This window comes from Centrocercus urophasianus, unplaced genomic scaffold (assembly GCF_019232065.1).
Source record: "Centrocercus urophasianus isolate 14NV4802_14NV808 unplaced genomic scaffold, USGS_Curo_1.0 seq_13, whole genome shotgun sequence".
NCBI lineage: Eukaryota > Metazoa > Chordata > Aves > Galliformes > Phasianidae > Centrocercus > Centrocercus urophasianus.
Window position 1 is genome coordinate 25877789 of NW_024884475.1, and position 17376 is coordinate 25895164.

The following is a 17376-nucleotide window of genomic DNA, read 5'->3' on the forward strand; positions in this document are numbered from 1 at the left end:
ACAGGCACCACCTCTGATTGTCTTACAATCTTACTTACATGGATTGTCCCAACCCCCTATTTTGTTGTATGAAGTTACCTAAAATGCTGACATTCATTAGCAAGATGAGTCATATTTGAGCTTTCCTCTTCCATCAGTGCACAAGGAGATGATGTGAATACATTGAAATCCAAAGGGAAAATTCTAACTATCAGAAGTATATTTATGTAATATTCTATAATAATGATTATTTCTATCTTCCAAAACCACTGAAACCTAAATACTGCTTTCCTCATCTATAGACCACTCACTAGACTATACTGCAAAAATGAAATCTGACTTTAATGGGAAAAACCTCTCATATTTTAGAAGAAAATATCACCAGTAAAAACAAACAATCTGAATATAAGCCTAGATATTTTGGGGTAGTATTTCTCAGGCTTCTTAAATTGAAAAACAGCTGCTACACATGTGAATAAAATTAACAGGAAGCCTGCATGAGAACACCTTGGGTCAGTCATTTCAGGTTCTTTACAGCTATGTGTAAACATTTTTCAGGAAAAAAGAACACATCCATCACATTTGTGTCCTACATAGTCTCTTCTGTCTACTCTTAGCAAGGAATTTTATTTATTTAAAAACATCATTTAAACAAAGAAAATAATTTTAAAAATTAAGATAACTTGTATGATTTCCACCAGAATCTTATGTTAAGTGATGGAGGATTTCATACATACATACATTTCTGCCAAAAATTTCCAGGACCATCCAGTGAACAGAAAAGATAGACCTGTAGCTCATAATTACTTTCAAATCAAACTATTTAATGTCAAGTGACACATAAACATGTGCTCTGAGACTAGGGGTGATCCTGCCTCTCTGTTGCATTTATAATAAGTTATAAAAAAAGAGAGCTAGGCATTTTCTGAGTGTGTGGTCCTTATTTTTCATCTGGGGAACTTTCACAATGTCCTTTAATGAAAACATGCTGAAAGAAAATTCCAGATGCCACTTCTGCTTCCTTCGAAACACACAAAAAAACAACAAAACAAAACAAGACAAATTATTTACAAACACAGCTTTTTTTTTTTTTTTTTTTTTTTTAGTTAAGAAGCCAACAAGCTGATAAATGTGAGGAGTATAAAATTTTATTATTATTATTATTTTAAAGATTAAGTTAGAAAAGACTTTACTTAGAAAAATAATGAAGATATCCACTTACAGGTATATGCCTCCGTTTGTATGTTGGAGTGCTGGATGGGGAAGAACCTGCACTGAGAGCATTTTCAATATCCTGGTCCAGCTGGTCCAGTTTCATAATTAACAGCACCATTGAATCTAGCTGTGACCGATCCCGATCTCCTGTTATTTCCTAAGGAACAGAACATAAAATCACTAAATTTGAAATAGTTTTTTATAAAAGTTAATATTAAAATTTATAATAGTTCTAATGTATTTTCACATCAAATTAAGAAATAGCTTTAAGTAATGAATTTTATTTTTTAGTTTATTTAGTTTATTCTTTTCAGTTGATACTAATTTATTTATTTACTGCTGGGAAAACAATTTATACTATTTTTAATATATATTCAGCAAATAAACTTGACAGATGTGCACACTTAATACAAATCCATTGTTGCTATTTCTGTAGTGCACCTACTCTTTAAAGACCTATTCTTTCTAAACACTACTCCAAAAATCCACCCAAGTTAATTAATTTGATTGTACAAATTCAAATGTTAAAAGTTAGTGTACGATTGAAATTTGAGGAGAAGGAAGTTAAAAGAAGCCATTCTATAGCTGAGGATAGCTGCAAGTATTCCTTGTGAAGATCATTAGCATAACAATGTTTCAGCTCTTGCTGTTTTCTGTCTTGGTTGGAAATGTTTGATACAGATGAGATACATTAACAGTATGATAAACACAGCATAGCAGATGCTCTGTTTGGAAAGAAAGTTGAAGGATGTTAAATTCCACCAACTTACTTGAAATAATATTTTTACAAATTTTTTTTTCTCCTCAAGAAATGGGAAACAACAAAAAAAAAGTGTTATAATTGCTTCACTGCAGCTAAGCATTAGGGAATTTAAATGCCCAGATTAGCCAGTTCTGATAGTCACCCAACTGTTTTTCAGCCAACCATATTTCTCCATTCAGTTAGGATTCTGTTAGTTTTATTATAGACTACTTCAGAGATTTTGTTAAACATGAATTAAATGACCTCCATTCAAATTAGAGGAACTGTAGGAATAAGATGTTCATATAAGATATAGCCTATACAGTATATATGTGAAGACAGAGATGATCTTATTTAAAAATAAAATCTTAGAACAGCAGATACACAAATATATCAAATCCACAGTAGAGTTTCGTACAGTATTTGTAGCAAAATTCCCTAATGAAGGCAGCTGTATTTCATTTTATATTTCATATTAGAGCATGATATTTTGGACTGGCTTTTTGAAAAAGCTTATGAATTTGCAGGACCTCCTGATGAATCTAAACTGAGGTTAGAATGATCCTATGATAATATAACCTCAAAACAATGTAGCAATCAGTGACTTGGATTAAGTTTCATCTTCAAAAGGAAAGTAAGTGTCCTAAGCAATTCAAATTTATTGAAACTACGCACCATTATTCTAACTCATTCAGCCCACTGCCTACAGGCCGCACACTATCCAGTCCAGTCCACCCTGCAGCTGCCCCCTGCTCCATGTCATCATGGCATCAGCTCTTCCCACCAAGCAGTCTTGCCCCAGGCACAAAGCCATAGCTCAGCAACAGCCAAACATTGTGATGCTATTAACACTGATCATTTTTTTTGTGTAGTTGTGACTCCATTTTCAGTTGACATACATACATTACCTGCACGTTTTCAAATGGAATGTATAGAGTTAGATAGTCAATCAAATATTCAATTGTCTTTTCACTACACTTCTCTATATCCTCTCTTACTAGAGAAGGATATCCCTCACTTCACGGCTATGCCTTATTCACATCACCCCTTCTTGGCAGCATGTACAATTATTGTTGAGGATGAAACACAAGGAGAGTAAAATTTCATCAAGAAATCTCTAACATTATGAGAGATCATTGAGAACTGCAACCACTTCCATCAAACCAGGCCTTGTTTTTGTGAAACAAGGCCAAATATCCCACGAGATTTATGTTTTTGTTGCTCTTTTTTTTAAATTATTAAAACATAAGAAGTTGTAATATTGCTAATATACATAAATAACACTTTCCATATGTGGTCCAAGACAATTTATCCTAAATGGGGCCCAGGCAAGGCAAAAGTTTGGACACCCATTCTCTAACTGATTTTAAATTGTTGTTCAAAGTCTGTAAAATAAGGTCAGTTATTTCATCTGACCTGCATGATTTCAGAAAGCAGAGCAGAGGAAGAACCTGCCAGTAAAACAGACATGCCTTCTTTATACTGTGAAGTTATGTTCACCATTCTGGTGATGTGATTGCCAGTTTACTCATGTTGTAAAGAATGCACAGCAAAATCTTCATCTACAGGGAACTTGTGCTTCTGTTAACATGAGCCTTAAACATAGCTCCCCAACACAACTTAGACATTTATTTCTGTTAAGTTTACTGGAAAATATCTCATGGTAGAGTCTAATCAGCATAAAATTTATAACTGAATGATAGAAAAAACTAAAGCGTGTTGCCCTAGTACAACAAAATGAGGGCTAGTGAATGGGTGGGATTATTTCTCTTTTTTTTTTTTTTTTTTTTTTTTCCTAACTTGGAGAAAAAATAGACATTTTACATGAAGAAAATAACAAACAAACATTAATAAAATAATAGAAAAGTTTTCATTATCTGTATAAAAGTTTAAAAAGTGAAGATTTTCTTAAGACTTCAATTTCCATAGAATTATAAATTAATTTCTTCAGTTTGTCCTTTTTTCACAAACTATGAATTAAGATTAATTAACTCTTACAAATATTTCAAGGAAAAAGTGCAAAAGTTTACAGGGTAAACTGTCAACTCAATCTTTAAAGATATGATGTTTGTTCATTAATATGAGTGCAATTTCAGTGAATGAAAAAAGCTGATTAAAACAAATGAACATACACAACACAATCTCCTTGCTAACAGTAGGCAGAAAAAATAAGGTATCATTTGTGTGTGTGGAGGAAAAGTTTCCACTCAGTGTACACAACCCTAGCAACATAACAGGTTGAAGAATATTTTCCATATTTGCTTTTATTTCTTGATCAAAATGCTCTAGAAGGTACTATGGAAGAAATGTGCTGTTATACTAAAAACAATAACAAATTATCATATAAGAGGAGCAGGTTTAACTAGTTACTTAATCTTGTAAAGTTTGCCACGAGGTCTCGCTTGAAGAAATCCACGTTATCATTCATTTTTTTTTTTTTTGGGGGGGGGGGGCGGCGCAGTGGAGCAATAAAAATATTTAACTTCCGTCTTTTATTTTAGTTTCTTGTTACTCATCTATTTATGTATCTTTGTATACAGTCATATATAGATAAGCACACACACATGCACTCATGCATACTCTCTGATTTGCACAGCAAAGAAACTTCATGCATTGATAATAGATTTAAATTTGGAATTCACTTCTAAATATAGAAGAAAACAGTATAAATATTTACCTGGAGAAGCTATTAAGAACCATAGATTACATTAGCTTATTATATTAAATTTGCCACAGAATTTTTATAACTTGAATCGCAAAATGTAGGAATATTTTGTAATAACCTGCAGCTCACTGAAACAAACCCAGTACTTATGGCATCTGAGTATCCAGTCATCTATTTAGAAATCTAGAGATGAAAGAGCCCACATTTATCATTCTCTTTTCTGTAATTTTTCTCATGTTAGCAATTTACATGGGAAATTCATTAGTCCTGTCCACCAAACACAGATTACAATCCTTCTTGTTTCTGTAGAAGGACACTAGGAAAGAAACAATTGACTAAAACTAAGATAAGGTGTGTCCAGCAACAAATACTTTCTTCCCTTGTACCCAGGGGCATGACTAGACTGGGGAGACCTCTGAAGATCTTGGAAAGACTGAGGTGAGGGAACCACTGTGGAGAGACCAGCTCAGCCTCTTGCACAGAAAGATACATGATGTAGACAGGTGTGGATCGACCACAGTGACAGAGTTCAGGAAACCCTGTGTCTGAAAGGACACCCAGGACCAAGGCACAGAAAATGTGAAACTAAAAGCATGAGTTAGACTTTAAATGGATCACTTATATTATCACGAATCACGATCACGAATATTATAAATATTTGATATTCTGCTGTTCTGCAGAATGGACTTTATTTATGCAACAGTATCACAGCATCACAAAGCAATCAAATCCTGTAAGCCACATTCTGCTATCCTCATTCAGGTGAAAAATTAAAAAAGTCTTAAACAATTAAAATGCTAAGGTATCAAAACAAGAATTTTAAGGATGCCAATTGAAAGAGGTGATGTAACTTGGGATATTCTGCCTTAAGGAGACCAGCTTACAGTCCTATTGCCAAGACAGACAAAACCAAAAACATTAAATGTTTCTCCATCTGATTGCTATTTGGCAGTAGTAAAGATCACCTGCAGAAAAAAAAATGAGGGAACAAATTAGTACAATTAGAGTGAGAAAAGTATCAAAATGTAATGCAGTTAGTAAAAGACCAGGAAATACTTATGCTTTTTCAAATAGGATACTTGTGGTACAGAAAATTAAAAGAATGTTAAGGTATTTTCTGCAAACATAGAAGAGCAAACATCTTAGAAGTTTTGCCATATACAAAACTTTTCCTGTGCTGTTCATATTTCATCTTTATTAATATCTCTTCTATGCAAAGTCTTTTTTTTAAATGTGCAGTCTGTAAAAGAGTATGAGAAAATCCATTGCTAATTATTTTTATACTCATTGAAAAGATTTTAAGTGTTTTTTTTTCCTTGGAAAAGATCTCATTCTTTCCCACGTGAAAATTGAACTGACTTGATAACAACTACTTTCTTATTAAATTACTTCTGCATAATAAAATTTGAATTTCGGGTAGTTCTGTGTCACAACCTGCTGCACATTTTTAAGAGCAACGGTTAGTGACTGAAGAGCTGTAGATAGAAATCTTGATCTTTAAGACAGGTAAATTTTGTGAATAAAACAGAACATAGTTAGAGTTCAGGTTTGGTTAATACTCAACATTTCTGAATATTCAGAACTTCAGCAAAACAATTTCAATGAAAAAAATACAAGAACAGGTGTTGATACCAAATTTCATGTCTTAACCATATGAAACTCTAGTCATACATAAATCAAGCCCCCTGAAACCATCATTGGGACCAAATACTTGGGGAGAGGAAACTTCATCAAAAGAACAGTTATTCCTTGTCAGTCACATCAAGAAAAATTCTAGGTGGCTCTAAAAGACTTTATCCAGCATACTTTCTCTTAAAGTTTGAGTTATTGGAAAACAGTAATAAACGGCAATCGGAGGTTTTGAAAAGTTACAGAATTAAGGGAAGCTGGGCCAACCATATCTTACAACTAAGGTATCTCCTGCATTATATAGCCAAGTTGCTGCAGTCAAGTTTCTCCAAAATTCTACAGCAATTAGAAGATTCCTTCTGCAGGGCTCCTGATTGAGTTAAAGCAACCTAAAAAAAAAATACCTTTGTTTACCTCAGACATCACTGAATAATATCTGCCTTCTGCAGATTGTCATCTGAAATTCATCAAAGCTGAATGTCTGATCATGTGGTAAGTGGTTGACTGGAATTTTGTAGAAGTCTGTGGTTCAGACAAGTTATTCAGCTTTTCTTTATAACTTATTCAGCTATTTCATGTATGCCTTTGAAATATGTTTATGCACACTAGAATTATTGTAGCTGTAAAATATTTCTTAATGGGATTGATGTGTGGACAGTGCAAGGCATTGAAAACTTCTTAGGCACGCACACTGGCCTTTAAAGCAGCCCCTGGGGTGGGATGTCCATTCACATCAAAGGACATAAGCCATGTAACACAACCAGAAAACAAAGTTACCCCGAACAGTCTTACTCTTTATTTTCTTTTATTTGCTGCTCAGAAGTTTCTTAGATTTTTCTCTGCCATTCACTTTAAGTACTTGTTTTCTCTCAGAACTTCTATCCAAAATTGTAAAATGTACACCCAAAGATGAACTTCATAACAGCTGCTAAAGCAATTCTCCATAAGCATTTAAATGAATAAGTTCTGTCCTAAGTAAATGAATACTTAGACTTAAACATTTACTGCTTTTTCAACACTAATTTTGGCATTCCAATTCTAGTGATTATTTTTATCTGGAGCCATCAACAAAATAGATTCCAAATGCATTAAATATTACACAATATTAAACATTACACATTCACATACACTATTAATGAGCTAACAATAGAAAGTCACAAATTCATAATAAAAAAAACAAAAACCTGGAAAAGATCTTGAAATGTCATGTCATCCGTCTGCCTCTCAATGACGGCACTGTCATACCTGACAGATGGCTATCCAGCTCCTCTTACAAATCACCACAACTGCCCCCAAGCAAAAAAGGTTTTATTACTGCTACCTTCCTCAGCATTAAAAAAAGAAAAAAAAAAAAATAGTTCTAACACAGAATCACAATCTTTTTTAGGTTGAACTCATTAATTCTTTTTTTTTTTTTTGCCAATTTTCACTCTTCATGACAGTTTTCTTCTTTTTTTCTTGGAGATGGTATGACATTCTCCCTGGTCTCTTGTTTATGCTGATTACTCACCTGCCACTCAGCAATGACAGAAGCTGCTTCTCCCATTTCTTACCACTCTGACATCTCCCCTCAGCCTCTCTGGGACCCTGCTCCTGATGAGTAACTTGCAAAACTATCAGCCTTCTAGATACATTTCACCTACAGTGAAAATTCATCACTGGGAATGGAAAAGACCAATATGTTTAAGGGCACTGTATTCGTAGCATTGTTCTGTAGTTGCAAATAAATGTCATTTGAAGCCATTTCAACTACCCAGCACTTGTGAGGTGAAAAAATATTGGCAGCAGACTGAGATCTCCAGGCAACAAGAAGCAGGTGAGATGAATGCTTGTCAAGAACAGCTGAAATACAGCTAATCTCCTAGGCTATGGGCCTTGCAGGAAATTATCAATTCCCAGAGTGTTGCTAGTCCTCAGACCACCCTCACAGCAGCCCCTGAAATGAAAAGGGCAGAGACAATGCCTTTGTAAAGGTGCATGAGATCAGGACAAGGAGCAAAGGACTGAAGTTCAAGGAAGAGAAGATGCACAAAAGGAAAAAACATTTTCTCTGGGACAGGCTGGCAGTATCCCAGAGATACTACATGTCCTCAGGTTTCAAGACCCTGATTCTGAGTGACCTGGTCTGACCTCAGATCTGGCCCTACTTGGGCAGGAGGTTGGACTAGAGACCTCCTAAGGTCCCTTCTAACCAATTATTAAGACTGCCCCTATTTTTTCCATTACTGTATGGGATCTAATTAAAAAATGTCACTGGTAGTGCAAGACTGCATTTCACTTACTCTTCATACTGCTATTTGATACGTATTCCCACTGTTCTGTATAGCCTCATGTAAAATGCTTGCTAGTAATATCCCTGAATCGTGTCCATCCCCAAGCTAATTACTATCTATCGTATGATAACTGTTCTTTTTTAGGAAGTAAAGCAAATAGCTTTGAAACTAAATAGCCCTCTTTTTAGAAACACTTGTAATTTACTGCAGCTGAAGAGAAAATTCAGCTCCAATAGTATTCTGCTGGGTATTGTATGGCCTATACCATGTCTCGCTCAGGACTCTTGCTTCCACTTTATTCCTAAATTACAAGCAAAGGTACTAGATGGAAAACCAGATCTAGATTTTATTCTTCTGTGGTTCTTATTTATCTACTTCAGATGTGCTTTTACAGTAAGACACTGAAGAAGTAAGCTGCTCAAAACACCTAAGTCTTTTTTACTATGAAATGTGAAAACATAATACTGAAAGAAAGGAGACTCCTTAGAAACACTGATCTGTCTGTATACTATACCAGTATCATATTTGAAAACTCAATAGATTTACCTAAAAAATACAGGCTGTGTTTATACTGAAAATCAATGCAGTAATAAGCAGTAAACAAGCTAAAACCTGAACCTCTTAACACCCAACGAAGAGGTAACAAGCAATGCATTAGCAGGACTTGAGCTCAGTTGGGCCAGACTGAATGGAAGTAGCCGCTTTTTTTATTTCTCAGAGTTTCAGCTAGGCTGCAGCAGGTAACAACGTCAGTGTACAGATCTGACAGTCAGGATCAAGAGGAAGGAAAAGCATGATGCTCTGTAATGGTCCCAGTGGAAAGACAAGCTGTTACCTCTCAGCTCAGCCTGCAGTGTAATTACATGTCTGTACATCTCTGTTTTGGGAAGCTGATGACTGACAGCTTTCCTTTGCAGCTGCTGTCTCCCAGGAAGAGAAGGAGAGAAGAACTTATCTCTCAGAAACAACTGATGATACTCAAATCAAGTTCAGTTGGTCAGTCAGTGTCAGCATATACATCTACAAAATGTCCAGGTAGACGACAGTCAGGAACCTGGCAGTCTGAATCCAGGGGAACTCAGTTTTAGCTGGGTCTCAATGTATCTACATTTTAAATATGATCATAGTGATACATGCAAAGGGACCTGGACAGGCTTGAGAGGTGGGCCCATGCCAACCTCATGAATTTCAATAAAGCCGAGTACAAGGTCCTACACCTGAGTCAGAGCAATCCCAAACACACATACAGGTTGGGTGGAGAATGGCTTGAAAGCAGCCCTGAGGAGAAGGATTTGGGAGTGTCAACAGATACAAGATTCAACGTGAGACAGCAATGTGTGCTAGTAGCTCCAAAGGCCAACCATATCCTGGATTGAATTCAGGGAGGTCGAGGGAGGTGATTCTGCCCCTCTGCTCTGCTCTCATGAGACCTCCACATGGAGTGTTGCATCCAGTTCCAGAGCCTCTGACACACAAGAACGACATGGAATTATTAGAGAAAGTCCAGAAGAGGGCCATGAAGATGATCAGAGAGCTAGAGCACCTCCTGTGTGGGGACAGCCTGAGATAGCTGGGACTCTTCAGCATGGAGAAGAGAAGGCTCCGTGGAGACATTATAGTAGTCTTCCAGTACCTGAAAAGGGCCTACAGGAAAGCTGGAGAGGAACTTTTTAGAAGAGCCTGTAGTGACAGGACAAGGAGAAATGGTTTTAAAGAGGGTAGATTTAGGCTAGGTATTAGGAAGAAATTATTTACTGTGAGAATGGTGTAACACTGGAACAGCTTGCACAGTGAGGCTGTGAATACTCCCTCCCTGGAAGCAGTCAAGGCCAGGCTGGATGGGGCTCTGAGGAACTTGGTCTAGATGGAAGTTTCCCTGTCTATAGCAGGCGGGTTGGAACTAGATGACCTTAAGGGTCCCTTACAACCCAAAACATTATATGATTCTATCATATGTACAATTTACATGAATACATACATATATACACACAGGGAAAATAATGGATTCAAATTTAACATTAGTCCACATGTGGCTCTACTAAATCACAGGTTTAAGTTAGAGTTCTCTTAAAGAGGAGGCAGAATAAAATACACAAAATTACAGGTCTAGGGAAAAAAAATGCTTTATCTAAAGCTCAACAAACTCATTGGGGAAAATACAATGTTACTCTTAAAAAATTCTGAAAATACTTTAAATGATTTAATTGTAAAGTTTTAATTTCTTTTCATTTTTTCCCCTCACCTAAATACATACTTCTTGCCAGTAGACAAAAGTTAATTACCTGGAGAATTACAATAATTACAACTAGAAATCTCAGAAAACAATAGAAAATTTTGAAACTAAATCTAACATTTGTAACTATGCCATATTTGCAGTAAAAACTTATGTTGAAAAGACTATTTTTGAATGAAAATGTGAAACAAACTCTGGCAAACCAAAGAAAGGAAAGAAAAAAATTCACAGTTTCTCACATCAAAAAAAAGCAACAGTGTTGTCAAGGAGCACCTTTCTATGACCTTGGTACCACATTCCTGGTAGATTTTAACTGGACAGAAACACAACTACAAACACTCAAGGGGGATGTTACAAGCACTGAAAAAAACTGCACTGTAAATACAAAAAAAAAAAAAAAAAAAAAGAGAGAGGTGGAATAAAACTGGAGCAGGCCAAGAAAATAGGATGCAAATGGCATCGAAGAAAGTAGTGTTTTGGACAGGAAAAACGGAAAACTGCAACAATTAAAAAAACCAAGAAACATACAATTGAGATTCTTGTGCTTTCTGTTCTTCACAAGTTGCCTGAAGTTTCATGTTGTTCATGGAGTGTAAGAAGTTCAGATATAAATAGCACATAGTAAGGAATATTTAAAAAGTGTTGAACATTACCATTTTGAGAAGGTATTTGAAAAGGTTGTTAGCTTGTATATGTGATGTAGAAACTTATTCATCCAGATTTAATTGGATCTCTTCATGAAACTCAGCCATTCATTCATGCTATGAGAGTCATATCAACAGTCCAGCTTCAAAAGAATCACACAAATCAAATTACCTAATTTTTAAAGTATTTTTTAAAAAGTTGGCTTGCACATTGCTTAATTCACCCTGCCAGATCACTAGAAAAATCAGAATCAGTGTTTGTGGCTATGAAATGGGCTTACCTGACATAAGCCACTTCTGTTAATTCTCTTGACTTTGGGTCACAAAATGGGTCATTAATAATCCACACAATTTTGCAGTAGTATAAATTCTAAGTTCTAAGGTTGAGGCAGTGATCACAAATCATAGTTCTCTAATTCAACATACCTACACTTAACTGAATTTTTAAGAAAGAGATAAGGACTGAGAATAGCATAATAAAGTTTTCATTTCAAAAATGACGTTAAAAGACATTAATTAATGTCTTCAGCTTGAAATATTAAAGTTATTTTCTGGAAAATAAATGTTTACCTAAGCATATTTTTATCTCTTCAAATTTGGAGACAACAGTTTTCAGGAGTGTTGGATTTTTTTCTACACTTTTTTTTTGTCTGTCTCCTTGAGCCACAGGCACCTAATTTTTCTGCTGCATTATGTGGTGTGTTAGTATGTATTTTGTCAATGAAAAATACAATTTTGACATTTGTGGTTTATTAATGATTGAGTTTAAAAAAAAAAAATCAGCATTGTAGGCACATTTGCAATGAACAGTTAAGTAAATACTGAGGAAGGATGGAAATAGAATAGCGCCCTTCAACATATTGAGTATGGCTCTGCATATCTGATTAAAAAAAAATATATAGGCATAAGGAAATCAAGAACATAAGCTATTAAAACCATAAAAATATTAACAATCAAGCACCTGTTTATAACCACTAAGCCACAGTAAGAACAGAGAACAAAGTCAGTGTTCCTCATGACACACCTGCGGCTGTAGATGATACATAGTTCATCATAGTACATAGAAATAATTGTAAGTGACATAACTGCCTAAAATGAATAAATAAATGTGTCTTTTCAATTATGCCACCCCCATCTTGATGTAGAATTTCTGTTAAAAAAAAAAAAAAGCTCAGATTTCCCAAGATTTGCTAGTGCAGGAGGGAGCTATCTGATTAACATCTCATGCTAATGAAGAATCTCTTCTCATTCAATGGCAAATTAATGTAAGGATGCTTAAAGGAGGTCTAAAAAAAAATTGTAATGAAATGGTAGAAAACAGTGAGATTAGAAAAGCTCATTCAGGTAATAATTTTGGTAAACACAATAGTTATCTAATAACAGTAAGCCTAAGATCAGTAGTGGCCTCACAGTTTTGAGAACCAAGGAGCAAGAAGAGCTTGGAATGATCAGAGAGGAGCTACCAGTGTGTGAAGGCAACTGCAAAACTGAGGGAAGCATGGGGACAATTAGCAGGACTGTTTAACATTATCCACAGCTGAGATGAGTGGATTTTACCAGGAAATAAATGTGGTCATTGGAGGCACAGAATGAAAATTCTTGCCAAGTCCTATCAGCCTTATTCAGACCTGTTGAATAAGTCATAGCTGTAATGCATCTAAAAGTTAGTTTCTGATTTAAGCCTCACTCAAAAGATTGAGCGGAAGATTAGTAAGTAGAGCTGTGGTAAGGGCTTTCTATAGTTGTCCAGCAAATAGGATATTTAGCAAAATACTTATAGTCTGTTACAGAACAACTTCAGTTTCAAATAATGAAAAAGTTACTGCAATCTTGAACGATAAAGGAACAGATTATAGTAAGTGATACATAGGTTACCCTGAAAATAACGATCCTGTTTATTTCCATAGAAACTACAGCAGATATAAAGAGCACAACAACACTTTCAGAGCAAATTCTCAGCTACAAAACACTTTTTCAATGCATTTACCACCATTAGCTACGCATTTTTGCCAGCAATGAAAAGGAGTCTGAGTGCTGCTGCTGTAAAAACCTGCGCCAGAGTAGATGACCCACTGTCACTGTCACCACTGCTGAAATGTGCCATTCACCACCACACTGTGCTCACATCCACTGTTTGGTGAACGTTTATGGAGACCAAGTGTTGGTGAATGTCAGTGGTTGACATTTTTTCATCAAGAAGTAATTCAATTCCACACCTTTGCTTCATATTCACTTCCATGTCAGATGCCAGTTTGTCAGACTTCCCCTCCACTGCCACATGGCAATAAAATTGAATGGAATATTGGTGATAAAGTTCAACCTGGAAAAACAGGAACCAGGTAAAGGTCTGGTAGTGGTTTTCTGCCTGGTGATCTTGTTTACCCTCTAGGTGCATAACCTGCAGCAATTGTGTTTCTGGGAGTAGTTCAAGCTTTCAAGTTAAAGTAAAATAATTAGCTTTCCCTTTCTACTCAATTGGTGTTACTGAATCTCTGAATATAGTGTGGTAAATTAAGATTGGTGAAATCAATCAGTTAAGAAGCAAGATGATAGGAACCAAGATGTTCTGAATAAATATAGAGTAACGGAATGGTTTGGGCTGGGAGGGACTGCAAAGACTTTCTAGTTCCATCCCATCCTGTCGTGGACAGGGACAGCTTCCACTAGATCAGGCTGCCCAAAGCCCCATCCAAGCTGGCCTTGAACAATTGCAGGGATTGGGCATTCACAACTTTTCTGGGCAACCTGTTCCAGGGCCTCACTGACTTCACAAGAGTTTCTTTACAATGCCTAATCTAAATCTACCTTTTAGTTTAAAGCCATAATCACTCCTTGTCTTATTGCTACAATTCCAGATAGAGTCCCTCCCCATGTTTCTTGTACGCGCCCCCATATTTTGATATATTATGATATATTTTGATATAACACTTATTTATAGGCCTGTGAAAAAAACAGAAAAAGAAAAAAAGGCAAAAATATCAAGATTTGGTGAGTGCTGGTAAATTGGATAACCAATGAATGATTAAGAATTAGGAAGAAACAGAAAACAGACGGTACGTGTTAATGTTTCCCATGCAGACATCTGCATATTTCAGTTTACCTGGATTCCTGTAAAGCACAATTTAAATGCTAAATCTTTTAAGCAAAATTTACTCAGGTTACTCATATAATAATTGAATCCCAAATTCTAGTTGTTCTTTTGTATGAAAATGTCTAATAAGCCTAAGTTTTTCAGTTTCTTAAGATGCATAAGTACACACCATTATAATTATTGACATTTTTTCTTATAATAGTAATGATAATAATGATAACAACAACAACAACAACAACAACAACAATAATAATAATAATTTTTTCACACTTTCATTTCATCTGGACTGCCTCCACAGTTTCCAGCTGGGCAGGCTTCTTTTCCAGGTGACTCATTCCCCTTTGCGACTATGCAATACAAATCCTAATGTTATGTTACTAAGAATTGTTTGCTTACATATACAGAAAAAAAGCTTAATTAGTCATGAAACAATAATGTAGTAACAACAGCATGTCCTCAAGCAAAAGGTATAAAACCACCGAAGAATCAAGTAAAAATGTTTCTTTCAAAATCTGCCCTAAACGGAAGCATTTTTTTTTACCCTTATATTCCTCTTTTTTTTTTGCTAGCAACAAAACAAATTACAAATTTTCATTTTAGGATGCTTCGCTTTTCAGGATTAAAATCGGACTAGTTTCACCATGATTCATATTTCAGAAATTATTCATCTTGGAAGATGCACCCAGTGCAACACAGTGATTTTTGGTAATGGGATATTTTTTGAAAATATATATATTTTTTTTTCAGACATAACTGTATGCATACATAACCCCATACTTAAAAATGTTGCCTTGCTCTCACACAACACAGTGTGAGCAATATGAATTATTAGCTAGAAATCCCGACACAAAGCTTCTAAAATTCAGGATATTTACTCGTGCAAAAGCACATTAAACAAACAAAAATAGTACTGCATTATATAATCTTTGGGAAATGTATAATATAATCTTTGGGAAAATAATGTCTGTTGAATTTATCAACAACTGTGTAAGGCAATAGGGCAACATGCTTCAATACTTGTTACTTTTAGACACCTTCTAACAAAAACCATAGCTATCCTCTCCATTTAATAGGCAAAGATAGCAAGGAGTTAAATGAATGAAAACATTATTGATTGAAGCTTTACTGTGCTCTTTAAAAATAATAGTTCATCTTCTCTATGATGAAACAGTAATAACAGTAGAGCTTTCTCTTTATGTCCTGGAATGACCATACAACTATATAATTATTTAAATACATAAGGAAGTGAATAAGATATTTTGCTACACTTTAAAAAAAAAAAAACTTTTAGATGTTGGTTTTCCTAATATCAAAATAAATAAACACTGTCACCACATCTTGCGACAAAAGCCTAAACTGTCTTTAAAGGTCGGCATAGCTTTTGCATGAAATATGTCTGCAGTGGAAAAAAAAAAATGCTTGAGGGGGGAGAATGAGACTTTTGGAATAGTTAACTACAGAGCAGCTGGCACAGATTAGCCTATGTCCTCATTCAATCAAAATGTTTCTATTAGAGAACTTGAGATAACTAGCTTGAGAGCATTTAAGTGTACTCCAGTATTTTTTTCAATTTAATCAAGCATTATCTCTTGAGATATGACTGCATTGTCCCCTTAGAATTTAAGAATTACCAAACCTACACAATTACATACATGTTGGTTGTAGGTTGTTGAGCTTGATCTTTAATCAGAGGTGTATGCCAAATTCTATCAGTTAAATAGAAGACACAACCATGATGGAATCAGGAAAGAAAGTAACATAGTATGAAAGCTTTAGCTACTGCTTAATGGGTGAGGCCAAAAGCATGAAACTACAGCCTCAAGCAAAGAATGTGGGGAAAGAACCCAATCCAATCTTTAGCCACTGCCAAGGAAAGCTGCAATGAATTTATTCTCAGCATCAACTGTCCTCCCCAAGGAGAAACAGCACCAAGAACACTTCAGAACTGAAGAGCATTTGGGCATGTTGTAGCAAGCAGCGCCGGGTTTGAAGAATAGGACATTTGGAATCTCAGTCCTTCTTACAGCGTTGAAATTTATTGTTAAAATGAACATTACTGATATCAAACATCTCTTTCTATGTGTGGAAGAAAGAGAAATGCATAGCTATTCTAAAAACTTTCTGTAAAATATTTATAAATTCTAGTCCTATTGTTACCGATTATTATTTGATTTGAATCCTGCTGCCTCTCAGTCATCAGTGGGACACAGAAATACCGATATGTCTGTTTTGCTAAGGGTGTTTATTAATGAGTAAAATACCATTTGGCTCTTTTTAATTAAAAAAAAAAAGTATTGCTTACCATCAGGCCCAGATTACTAGATGACTGGAGATGAAATCTGAGGCCTTTTTAAGTAGCTGGGAATTTTCTAGCCACAAAACTAGGATTTCAGCAAACTGATTGTATTCTATCTGCTATGCATATCATCCATGGCAAGCATACCCAGGAGAGGCTTTTTCATTCTCAGAATTTCTGTTTTTCCAGGGCTCATTTTCCCACTCAAAAGGAATGTTTCTGACTCCATTGCCACTGGAGATGTTTATGCCTAGCAAGACAAATGCTTCTAAATAAGAGGTTCTGTTCAATCATCATATACATACTTACACACCCTCAGAAATTGCTGGACTTTTAGGCTATTCCTGAAAAGAGATTGATAGGGATAAGAGAAACATTTACTCATGGAGAAGAATGACAGGAAAAGGCATTGGGAAAAGTGTCATGAATTTTCCTCAAACTGATGTTTGGAGACCTCAGGAAACATGGAGTAATGAGCAAGAGCATGCCTAAAAGCTTTGCATGGGGCTGTGCAAACATCAGAAATTCATCTAAATACAATCTGATACACAGCAGCTGGAACAACAACAACCACCAAAACAACAACCACCAAAACAACAACCACCAAAA

General features: G+C 35.5%; 1 protein-coding gene across 1 annotated transcript in view; it reads right to left on the reverse strand.

The window, feature by feature from the left end:
* DLC1 (DLC1 Rho GTPase activating protein) overlaps positions 1-17376 on the reverse strand; it is a 214852-nt gene that overhangs the window by 165313 nt on the left and 32163 nt on the right. The window contains exon 5 of the mRNA XM_042812287.1: positions 1202-1351. Coding sequence (XP_042668221.1) covers positions 1202-1351 — 150 coding nt within the window. The remainder of the gene's footprint in view (positions 1-1201; positions 1352-17376) is intronic.